The 12,773-nt window shown below is 31.4% G+C and overlaps 2 protein-coding genes across 2 annotated transcripts in view; one reads left to right on the top strand and one right to left on the bottom strand.

Annotated features, from left to right (window-relative positions):
* Nucleotides 1–2,925, bottom strand: part of LOC110993976 (WD repeat-containing protein 47) — a 47,409-nt gene extending 44,484 nt beyond the window's left edge. The window contains exons 1-4 of the mRNA XM_022260426.2: nt 2,761–2,925; nt 729–2,193; nt 493–597; nt 246–291 (exon numbers count right to left, since the gene is read on the bottom strand). Coding sequence (XP_022116118.1) covers nt 246–291; nt 493–597; nt 729–2,173 — 1,596 coding nt within the window. The 5' untranslated portion in view covers nt 2,174–2,193; nt 2,761–2,925. The remainder of the gene's footprint in view (nt 1–245; nt 292–492; nt 598–728; nt 2,194–2,760) is intronic.
* A 559-nt stretch (nt 2,926–3,484) lies between these two features.
* Nucleotides 3,485–11,617, top strand: LOC110993972 (dnaJ homolog subfamily C member 11). The gene is made up of 13 exons (XM_022260417.2): nt 3,485–3,648; nt 4,160–4,334; nt 4,638–4,719; nt 5,052–5,171; nt 5,347–5,474; nt 6,251–6,442; nt 6,605–6,815; nt 7,584–7,700; nt 8,392–8,583; nt 9,008–9,141; nt 9,354–9,499; nt 9,964–10,093; nt 10,517–11,617. The coding sequence occupies exons 1-13, from the start codon at nt 3,580–3,582 to the stop codon at nt 10,540–10,542; spliced, it is 1,722 nt and encodes a 573-aa protein (XP_022116109.2). The 5' UTR covers nt 3,485–3,579; the 3' UTR covers nt 10,543–11,617.
* Nucleotides 11,618–12,773: the final 1,156 nt, after the last annotated feature.

The following is a 12,773-nucleotide window of genomic DNA, read 5'->3' as shown; positions in this document are numbered from 1 at the left end:
GCTTACCGAACCGAGGAGAAATGGGGTGTTCAGAGAAACAACGCTCGTATAATACACACGAACGCATCATTTGTATATATCTAGATTAGAATTTTACCCAGGAGTCACTTTGTCCTAATTTTTATTAATTAGGAGTCACAGGATGTTTTAAGGAGTCACAGGATGTTTTAAGGAGTCGCAATAATGCTTAAATTCGCAGGTTTCGCGCGCATATGCTTAACATTAGTATGAATGTATAAACTTACGTTCAAAGGATCTTGCGCATCCATTGTATCGGTCATCTCATTTTGCCTGAAATTTAAAAAATCGAATTCGAAATCAAAAACTTATAGATTTTTTTACAAAAATAACAGATATGTATGTGAGAACTAAACTTGTAAACGTAAATTTAATAAATAGCATTCCTCTATCAAAATAAAGGCACTGTAAAGCATCAATAATAAAATAAATAAGAGAGAATACATATTTTAAAATCCTATATTATATAATTACCTCATATGTACTTGATCATTAATTTTTTGTTTTGCATCAGGCACTGGTTTTGGACTGAATTTAACAGTTACAGGAAGTGCTGAGGCAGATTCATTTTCTTCCACACTGAAATACACAAAAAATAGTATTAGGCCAAATATTTACAATTAACAATAATACGTAACTATAATCCGTAAAAAAGTGTTTTCTTTAAATGTGTATAAGTTATGTTAATAATAACTTTTTAATTTACTTACGGGTTCTGATGTCTAATCTCTGAAGAGCACAGATTACGGAGATAATCATCACATTCTCGTTGCTTTTGTATTTGATACTCTTTCAACAGTTCTCGTCTAAAATCTCCATCAACAGGTGCAGCAATTTGGGTTTGTTGCATTCGTTCAGTTTGGGTCAAACGCTCTGGTGGTGCGGTAGTTGTTGAAATAGATGTAGATACAGAATAATCATGTCCTCTATGCTCAGGCGTTGTAGCTGTCGATGCACCAATGCTACTTTCGTTAGTTTTTGACTCTCCAATTGGCTTCAATTGTTCATCAATTGGTTTCAATGACTCATTGAGGCCATTGTAAACACTTTCATTATTTTTGTTATCAAACAGCCGATCCACTGATGTGTTCATTAATTTGTTTCCTTTTATACCTGTCAGATGAAAACCAGCAAAATATGATGAAGATGGGCCATAGTCTATAGCAGACAAAGCCATCAGAGCAGGGTGTCGTGGAGCACCATCTGGCAATGGTCTCAAAGATCTTGTCATTGCATCAGCAGCAGACCTAGGTCGCCTGAATGGCATTGCTAAATGAGGAAAAGTGCGAGGTTTGATTGGGGTAACTAGCATGTGTTCAGTCCAGGATGTGTGCAAAGATGGGCGCTCCAACTTTTCAACATCAACATCCAACATCCTTTGTTCAAAAGGGACACTAAATGTCTCAGCTGGTATTGATTGAAGCCAAGATAACAGGCTGAGATCTGATTCATCAAAACCTGAACCATCTAAAAGTCGCGAAAATTGAACATCATTAGACTGAGCTTCCTTTGAACCCGTAGCTTTAGCTTGACAATAGTTTACGCATGACTCATATAGAATACCTTTTATTAGCAACTGCATTAATCTATCATTCTTGGCAGATTTTGCTACTATGCCACTTGACTTTTTATCACAAGGTAGGAAATTTTCAACGAGTGGATAAACTTCCCTGAAGCATTGAACTCTAGCATTGCTTGGATTCCACTTTTTGAATTGTGCATGATCTGTAATACTGGGTAGAGTTAACAAAAGACACAAATTCGAGTACTCTTCTTTGGAAGGAGCAATTTTTTCTAAATCACTTAAAACTTTCACTACTTCATCTACAATATTTTCTACATTGTTGTAAGCTTTAATTTCAGATCTTATACAAAGGAGCTCTATGTATTTGTGGCGTAGAATGGCGTAATTGAATTTATCTAGTTCAAATGCTTTTAAAGTACTGAGAGGCTGTATAAATTCGAGCACATCATCCCATTGCCCATCTAAAATAAGTTGTCGTAGAAACAGTACATCATCTGCATAGTTGCCATTAATAACACCAGTTTCTCTTTCAAGGGATAATTGTGTAATATGTAAGTCTCTATTATGAAGAAATTCCAAAGCCAAGCGAACTACATCATCCTCTCTTAGGTTGAGATGTGTTGACGGCATTCTGATATTATTGTATGGAGCTAAAAGTGTGAAAGAAATTTCATTAGATGTCATTAAGGTACTTTCAAATCATATATTTCAATGTTTTTTTTTAATTTAAATTCCTTCTTGAATAAAAAAACTACACATAGTATTATAATATAAAGAAATGATTAATTAATAGACAATTAATTTATTTTGGATATTAAAATAATTGCTATTCCATAAAATAGAGTTTTGAAGAATCTATTTATGCTTAAAAAAATAAAGTGATACTTCATATGGCACAAAATAGTTCATAATATTGGTGCAATCTTTAGACCACATGAACATAAAAAGAGAAATTTGAGAGTAGTCACTATGCGCATTTAGAGAGTAAAATCACGTTTAATTAGTCTAAACATGCATCCATTATTCCATAAAATTTAATATTACTTACAAATGAGTATTATAAAAGCAGTCTAATATTCTAATACTATAAATCGCAGATGACTTCAAGCTATTTTTGGTTATATTTTAAGCTATGCAAAATAATATTCATTGAGAAATTATTTATTTCATTAAAGTTAAATAAGATTAAAGTAAACATGTTAAATGATTGTAAATACCTGATGGCTGATGCAAATTTCGTTTATATTCATTCACCAAAAGACCAATTTATATTATTCGCCACAAACATATATAGTTCAATTAGAAAATTATCAGCATTTTCTTCATTTTATCACAAATAAACCTCGTAATGGTAAAAAAACCACTATGAAACACTTATTCAACCGGACAAACAATAAACGAACGACCTAAGATCACAGATGGCAGATATAGCAAGTAGTCACATATCTGTGGAAACTGGAAGTACACAGTACATAAATTGTCACAGATCATAAAGATTGACTTGAAGAAAACATTCTAGAATAGAAACAGAAACTAAGCTAGTTTTTGAACTAGGCTAGGGTTTGAACGTTATGTTAAGACTTAAATGTATGTTTGTTTGTTGCTTAAATCGCTAACCAATAAGTTTATAGAGATTTTAAATTTCATTTTAATTGAATAAAAAATTGAAATTATGTTTAACTATTATTACTATAATATAGTACATATCTATATTATGAAGAGTGTAAAATTGTATTCCTATTTCTGCTTGCTATCTATGCTGACTCTACTGAGATTATTTTAATATAATCGTAATTTTATATCGTATACAAAAATGTTATATATACTTCTTTTCTATACTTCTTTTAATGGTTGCTACTGTACTCCTATATTATGACTTAGTTGTTGTTGGTACTGACTAATAACTACGGAACCCTATATTATTTTTAAGTCTTTGAACTACGGTATAATTATAAATGTGATCTGTGACCGGCGGCGGCGAAAGGAAATTTCACATTTCATTTTTACCTTTTTATTAAATTACTATATTTTTCATCATGGAAGAAGAAGGAGATAATTTACTAATGGAAGACAATTATTACCAATTATTAAATGTGTCAAAAACGGTAACTAATTTTAAAGAATATTTAAATTTATTTCATGTTGATGCAACATTATTATATAACCCTTAATTATTTTGTTTTATATTTTGTACAATTACCTTTTATAGATCGCCTACAATCTTTTTCCTAATCTCTATTAAAATTCCTGAATTGTATTTTGCTAGACAAGATTCTCACTGAAAAAAATTGTAGGTTAAGTTTTTATGGTGCTCTCATTGGAATCTTTTATTGAGGGTTTGAAGAGAATAATCTTTTTTGTCAAGTAACGTTTGTCAAATATATTTAGTATACGTATGGCTCTTTAACAATTAAGAACTATTAGGATTACACGAGCAATGTTACTATTAAAAACCAGTAGTTTAAAATGTTACTATGACTTAACTGATTAGTAAGCCTTAAATTCATATATATAAATAATTTTATACATATATAAAATTATTTTTTAACCATTTGAGACTTCTCATAACTATAATATGCTATTTTAATTATATACTCTCAAAACATTCATAAACAGGCAACTCCAGAAGAAATTAATAGTGCCTATAGAAGATTCTCACGCATGTTTCACCCAGATAAACATAGTACTGATCCTAATAAACAGAAATGGGCAGAACAAATATTTAATAAAATCAAGGAAGCATATGAAGTTCTCTCTGATTCTCACAAAAGGGCTATATATGACACTTTAGGTGAGATTTTTCTCTTATTTATTCAAATATTTATTTATTTGTAAATCTCATAGAAGTTTTAATAGATAAATAATTTTATGGAACACTTCATTTTATATGTATACTTATTGAAAATTATATAATTCGTACTATTTTAATATTAGACATTGTTATAATGGTAGACATTGCATATGATGTGACTATTCTATTACATAGCTGCATTCACAATAACCAAAAATTAATCAACATTCTTTTATTTCTATCCTTGACTTCTTTTGTATTTCTACATTCTAAAATTAAACAATATGAAATGTTTTTTGTTAGGTAAAAGAGGTCTGGAAGTTGATGGGTGGGAAGTTATTTTCCGCACACGAACACCAAAAGAAATAAGAGAAGAATATGAAAGGTACATTATTTTCAGTTCCCATCACACATTCAAAATATATTGCTTTATATGTACATTTTCAGCCAGGAAACTAAGTAGTGAATACCATATTATTTCATCATAAAACCATCAAAATTTTAATGTATAGATTTCTCCACGACAATGGCTTACTAAACAACTAATTTATATTCATGTCTTTCCTTTTAAGAAAAATATTTGGAACAGACACAGTGATGTATCAACCCCATATCCATAGAGGTGTAATGGCTTGTGGTTGCATACTCAATATAAATTTAAATAACAAGCGCTATTAACATTGTTAAATACCTAACTATTACCTTTTTTCTAAATAGATTAAAACGGGAGAGAGAAGAAAGACGACTTCAACAAAGTGCAAATCCTAGAGGAACAATAACGGTCTCAATAAATGCTACTGACATGTTCACAAAATATTATGATGAGTATGAAATTATGTAAGTTTGTTTTATTTTTTTATAGACTATTGAACTTCATAATATGTTAATATTATTGCTTTTTACATAAAATTATAAGCTTAAATTATAATTTAATATAATAATTCTTTAGTTATTTTCTGGTTGTGCCTCTTAACATTTTATGAGTTTCTAATACCATTTTGTCTGTTTTCAGAGAAGACACTGTAGGTATTCCAAGTATTGAAGTGTCAGGTATGACAATACAACAGTCAATAGATGCACCAGTGACACTAAGGAACACAGTAACTCTCTCTGGGAATATATCAACACAAAATGGAATAGGTGAAACACATTTTTAATTTCAAAGCCTTTATTACAACTATAACAACAGAAAGTTTAAACGTTTTGTTGCACACCAGTCATCTTATACAGATTGTGTGGCATCTGCCCACCACGCGTATGATCTACCTCTCCGCTTGGTATTGTAACGAAATGTCTATTGAGTGACTTTATTTTGACCATTTAGCTCTCTGGCCTTTGAGCTGGTGACCTGTCCATTGCGTCTTCCCAGTTGGTGCTTTCGGAGGTCTGCGGATTTTTTCCTATAATTCCGTGTGTAACCCAGTATGCTCCTTTCCATACTCCTGTGGCAATTCTCTAGCTTTTGAGTTGTCACTTGCTTAGTGGTACAAGTTTAGCAGCTGTATAATAGCATGAATGCATCTTACATGCAGGTGTTGAAGATGCTCCAAAGAAGTACCCACTAAGGAAATCCTTAGTAGGTACTTCTTTATTTTTCAGGGTGAGTTTTAGTGCCCACAGTTAAGTAACAAATATAAAGCTCAGAGGAAAAAGGGTCTCCCTGTCTGACTCCCTTTTTGAGTGGAAATGATTCTCTCATCATCTCCAGCTTTACCCTGGCCCATCACTGACAGTAGTTTTTATTTTAATAATCATACCTTATAACCTGAAATATTTTCAATTATTGATAAGAACGTAATGTATAATTACACATATGCATAAACACATATCTAGCTTCAATTTTATTCTTCTGTAGGACTAGAGTCTTAAATTTTTGGAATACAGATTTGGATTTTATGGCCTTTGACAATTTTTAGGAACTGGTTCTATTAATATGTCAAACCGACATTTGAGTTCGGAAAGAGGATGGACAGAGTTGGAATGTGGTATAGGAAATGGACCAGTTTTAGGATTCAAAATGTTCCGAACAATATCCCGACTTATGTTTGTCAATTGTGGTACTGGATTGCAATTTACACCTCGGGGCATTGTACCTAGTCTTGTTACAAGTAAGTATTCAGTTTAATTAAAAACTTCTGAAAGCTTGATGTAATTCTATTTATTGCGTATAGGGCTGAATTTTTTGACATTGTTCTTGTAACTTAGGATAGTGTGTGAAGAAATATATTAACGTTAATAAATATTCTCAACAATTAAAAATTTATTTTCAGCTATGGCTTTACAGTTAGATGCACATTCTGTAGGCTACCTCACTTATAGAGCAGGAAACCAAGGTGGTGCAATGACCTCCACTTATGTGAGGGACAGTGAGAAGTATCACCTAAATACAGCTGTACAAATTGGGAACCCACATTCGTTCATATCTTTCAATTTCATGAGGAAATTGCCGCAACATGATATGAAGTTGAGATTAGCATTAAAGTAAGTCATTCTAATTGAGTTATGTATTTATCTGTATATTATTGTATTATGCTGGCGAACTTTGCTTTACATTTACATAGTAATAGGTTATTATATATTTTAAAGCTTAAATAAATCTTTACAGTTATTCTCTCTACTGAATATCTCTCATTGATACTATGACAATATTTAAATTTAAAAGAATAATTAATTAATAAAATTTAATCTATTGAAAAGTAAATTCTTAATTAATTTATCTCTCTCACATCTAAAATCTGCATCAAAACAGAGCTCATTTATATTAGCATAAAAGAGCCTAAAGAAAAGCTTGTTTTTTAGACTTTATATTTAAGTAAAATTAATACAAACTCTTATGTACTATGTATTTTGTTTGCGAAATGCTAATTGCTTCTTTGTATTTGGATGTATTATTAATGGCATTGCGAGACAATAAATCATTTGTTGATTATTTACGATATAATATAATTGGTAAGAGAAATATTTATTAATAAATTGTTTTAAAATTTCCAACGTTGTGCGCTGCGTTCGACGCAATCGTGTAATTTTAAATAAAAATCAAAAAGTAAATGATTAAAATTAAGTTAATTTTCAACAATAGACTACTTTAAATATTTTAGTATGTTAGGGTAAATATGAAAAAAATAGGTTCAAAAATCAGAAATAATATTAAAATAGCTGGCGTGTGTATATATCATTACTTCATGAGGCTAAATCTCCCTTTGAATTTCGACCCTTATAGTATGGCTAAAGAATTAATGTTTCTTTCAGGGTCGGTACCTTTGGGGCGATTGCGGAGTATGGCGCAGAAAAGAAAGTGTCACAAAATAGCAGTGTCTCAGCCGCTGTAATGCTTGGCGTTCCTAGTGGTGTCATGCTGAAGCTAAAGTAATTGTAGTAAAAGTAGTATTGATAAAAAAACTATATTTTTGTTGTACAGTCAAAACCGTTTACGATGACATCGTTTAACATATCATAACTGACCAAAATCCAAAAAAGGTTGTGTATTTTTTTCATAGTAAATACTATGATGTTTGCCGAACAAAATTCAAACGAATTTGTGTTTTATCTAAAGTCGTAGAAAAGGAAAGAAGGCTGCTTCAGTTCTATAAACAGAAGTTTTATAATTCTCTAACTCAAACACAAATCTTGATTGCAATCCTTTTGTTAATAGTTTACATGTGAGACATTATAATTTATTACAATAAGGACCTTAATTAAGGAACTGTAATAACTATAGTTATTTCTATTCTTATACATTTTTATTCCTTTAAGATACATTTTTTATTTCGTATACTTGCTTCGGTTTCAGATATCGATGAGAAAGAACATTAATAAACTTAACTTTTATAAAGAACATAAATCTATCGGTCAGATACACTGTAACAGTGTAATAACATTTCTTATATAGTAAGATTTTATCCTTTAAAGATTTGTTATCCTCGAGTTATTTGCCTCGCCCATAAAACTTTTTCTCTTAACTATTTGTTATATATTTTTATTGAGGAGGATTGATGCAATCCCAATCTGGACTTTACGAGTTCTCAGAGAGTAAAGGGCTTTTGTATCTTTTTTCCAGGTGGTCATGCTCGACACAGACTATAGTAGTACCGATACATCTCTGCGAGGAAGTAGTTCCTGCGCCGGTTTTCTACGCGACTGTAGTCCCAATGGTATCGTGGTTGATAATTAAGAGATTGGTGTTAGATCCAATTGCCAGGGAACGGCAGGAGAGAGAGCGACAACGATCTATGGAAGCTAATTTTGAAAGGTATTAAAGTTTAATGTGCTTAGAAAAAGAGGTACATAAAGTAAAATTATAATACCTCTTATTATAGCTTTTATTTTATCGTTTCTCTTTGATTACTGTTATTTTGTGTGTTTTGTTTGTAATAAATAATATGTCTATGTCTTAAGTTTAGATTTAGCGGTGTTTTGTTCTGTTCAAATCTCGGCTGTGCAAAGATGTATTTTTGTATTTGCGCATTTTACACTAGCTTGTAGCCTGCCAACATTCTTTTACTGAACCATAAATGTCGGAAAAAAATGTATGTTACTAATTTTCGCTGCCTCAATGAATTCATTAAAAACATTAGTAGGGTAATAGTATGTTTATATGTATAAATATTTTCTATTTACAATTAACCAAATAACATGAATATATGGTATATATGTATATTTTTTATTATTTTCAGATTGCAAGAAATGCAGAAGCAAGCTCGAGCGACTGTAGAACTGATGCGCGAGACTTACTCCAGGAACCGAAATGATGAAGAGAAGAAGAAAGGTTTAGTTATTATCAAGGCTTTATATGGAAAACTTCCTTCAGGTAAAATTTGCGATACTCTTGCGTAATTTGTCTAAGTATTCTTATTTTTGCCCTGTTTTCAAACCCTCATAGACTACAGTTATGTAAGCCACTAAAACTCTACTGCGCAAACGTCTATTAACTAACGGAATGAATTTTTTGGCCCTGGAATCGAACCTTGATGCAGACCTTGTGCAATAAAGTCTTATTTAATATTATTATTATTATTTCAGGGTCAACAAGTCACGACACGACAGCTGAAGAGATTGGCGATGGTGCTCCAGAATCACCTAGCGCCTACAGTGACGTCATCGATGTGACAATACCCCTGCAATGTCTTGTAAGGGACTCCCGACTAGAACTACTCGATGCGAGCAAGGTGGGTTCCTATATTTTACTTACGTTTGGTTAGATTCAGAAACGAGACTAAAGACTCGTGTATCATGTACATTTTTTCTACGTCAAACATGGGAGGTCCATATTCTAATGAGTATCTCAGGTCTCAATCTCATCTTGAGCGCTGTTAAATTTGTCAAACGTCATACAGAATGAATGGAAAAGCGAGGCTAAGTTTTGTGTATTTGAAAAATACAGATATAATGTTCACATTGCAGACTAATACTTTACTATGTTTAATATTTTATATATTTCAAATATTTTTTTCTTGCTGACAGGGAATACTAGTTCAGTTTAAACATTGTTTATTTTGTACAATAAATATTTACTTTTTTTTCATTTCTTTTAATGATGTCACACACGTGAAAGCGTATGACGCCGCAGATGTTACGTACGAACTTGATAATCTTTTTCCTAGTCATTAATTGATATATATGTTTTTTTTAGTCGGAGTTAGCCGGTTTCTATGACCCATGTGCGGGAGACGAGAAACATTTGACAGTTCGCTATATGTTCCATAACAATTTGCATATGTGTACTGTCCCCGAAAAAGAAGCCCTTATTCTTCCCAGAAATGGTGAGTATACAAACAGTATTTATATTAACGGAAAATATATCACAAGAAATATTTATTTGCGTGTTTCACTCACTTTTCTCTATCTTAGAAACTACTGAATCGTTTTTAATGAAATTTTGACTGTTCCCTAAGTCATTTTCATCATCGATATGACCTATTATATTCTAATTAATTAGTTAAATTAGTAGAAAAACACAAGCATTCAACAAAATTTAACTCGCCTGCTTTTAATCCGAAATCACATATAAATATGTCTACTGATAACCCTTTCAAATTGGTTCCCTTGTAAGATCTGGGTCTTATATATCGGTATCTGTTTTGTCTTTTCACTTCTACGGTGTTTAGGTATGGGTCGCATGCTCATGTCCCTAGACCACAGTTTAAGAATCTGTTTAGACTAAATAACGTGAAACTTTGTTTCAGCCCATCGAATAAAAAATCGATCTTGATTAACACGCCGCGCCAACAGCTGTAAGCTGTCATCGGCGCATAGTTGTGCGTAAATTTTATAGAAATGCCATTGAATTGAACCCACAAGTGACGTAATGGCGAATTTCGTGCCTATTTGCCGGTTATATTAAATATAAAAATCGTTTACCGTTTTGTTTGAAAACTTTTTCTGTAGTCTATGAGCGTCGAATACGTATAAGAGCTGTTATTGCAAAAACTTGTCTTAACAGTATTTCGTCTCTTTCTGTCAAATTGTGTTCAATCTGCGGTAAAGAGAGATGGAGTGCTGTTTTTGAAGGGGGTTATTTATTTATTACACGTTATTGCTTATTAGTTTCGAATTTCTTTACAATTAGTGTTTTGTTTATTCAAAAATCTAGACAATTATGCCTTTATTTTTCCTAAATTGAACATTCCAAAAGTTATTTAGTGCCAATTTGGTTTTCATATTCAAACAACAAAAAATATATAATATAAAGTTAGTATTCTATGTGGGTTCCTGTGAAAAAGAAACTAGAAAATACAGAACACTAGTATTCATACTTTAATGTTTGTATAGCATTTATAATATGTTGGTTCCTACGTCACTCTTCACATAGTTTATTTATAAACCCGGTTAAAATTTAATGTTGCTGTTTTTTATAAGTAAGCCGTTTCTTATTTACTATGCACAAATTGTTAATGTTATTGAGGAATAATTATCTGCACATTTCACACTTTCTTCAGAAACATAGCAAATAAAACTTTGTTGCCTGGTAAGAGAAAAGGCTTTTAGGGAAAAAAATATATAGCCGCCTAGATTATGGTGTACTGGGTTTGATTACTGGTGAAATAATCACTGTTCTGTGTGAGGATTTAAATCAGTTAAAGAAACAAACAAAAAATATACATAAAATTATGTAATAGTTCTAAAATTTATTGGTTGTCATGTGTGACTTATAAATAAATATATTTTTAAATACGCGCCTAATTCTATATTTAATAGAATTACCAACTTTTAGTTAAATGGATGTGCATGTTGTAACTCTAGTTAATTTGTATAGTTGTTTTTCTTTAATAAAGTTAAAGCATATTCTTCATTGTTTTATTTGCCTGCGTAAAGAAACTCCATAATGTACAATGTCTTAATAACCAAAGGTATACCGTCAGATCTCCTAAAACATGGTGGCCCCAGCCCCAGGCCCCTCAGATATGAGCTGCCGATTGAAGCGATTGAAGCAATAAAAAAATCATATACTACACTAACAAACCAAAGAGTAATTATTGAATTTGGTGCAGTCGTTCTGCAGTTAAACACGTATATACCTTAATAAAAACAAATAATATCCATAAAAAGGAGGCAGTTTTAGCGCCTTTGATTAATGTTATTGATTATTTCATTCTACGCAACTTATTACAGTTCATTGCTTTCTATTGCGATTTTAAATATGTATTAAATTGGCTTATAGTAGTAGTGTTCGTAATGTGATTAGTAAAAAAAAATTAAATGTTTATTATAGCGACATCTGTTTTTGTTTTCTTGAACTATAATTCTGACAGTTATCTGTTAAACACTGTCATGACCCACTAATCGAACAGATGGCACTATTATGCAAATTTATATTTTTTGCTTCTTTTGATTACATTTATGGGTAATTCAAATTAGCTTCAGTCTCAAATCTGCACGTTATGTTATATCGTGCCGATTTCGACTACCCTCAAATCAATTTGCTGGAAACTCAGTTGATGAAATGTACTCAAAGTGTAGGTATAACAAGTATTAAACGTGCTTATGTAGCATATTAATGTAAAAATTATAGGACAATATGGGCGGAAATTGCCACTGTTACTGCCAAAATCACTTTCTTCCAAATAACCCTAAATAAAATATATATATATATATATATAATATAAATAAATTAAATAAAACTAAAATAATAAAATATAAGGTAGACTTATTTAAAAATCCATACATAAGTTACAATTGAGACAATAAATGTTTAGTGTTGACTTCTTAAAGAATATATACTTTGCGAGGTTTACAGTCTGCGGCTACGGGCAGCATAAAATCAAATTATAATTTATTAATGTGTCTTAATGAACACTTACAAACGTCATAAAAAATGTTTCCAAATTTACAGCAAGTGTTCAAATCAAGTGCGTACGGACGCGAAGAGCTGTCAATTATCACCGTCTCTCTTAAATCGCCAAGGATTTTTCTGCAAAATGTTCATAACCACCTGTAACCGTT

Source organism: Pieris rapae, chromosome Z, assembly GCF_905147795.1.
Source record: "Pieris rapae chromosome Z, ilPieRapa1.1, whole genome shotgun sequence".
In the NCBI taxonomy this organism is placed as follows: Eukaryota; Metazoa; Arthropoda; class Insecta; order Lepidoptera; family Pieridae; genus Pieris; species Pieris rapae.
The sequence above is the reverse complement of the archived record's forward strand: the minus strand, read 5'-3'. Positions and strand labels throughout refer to the sequence as shown.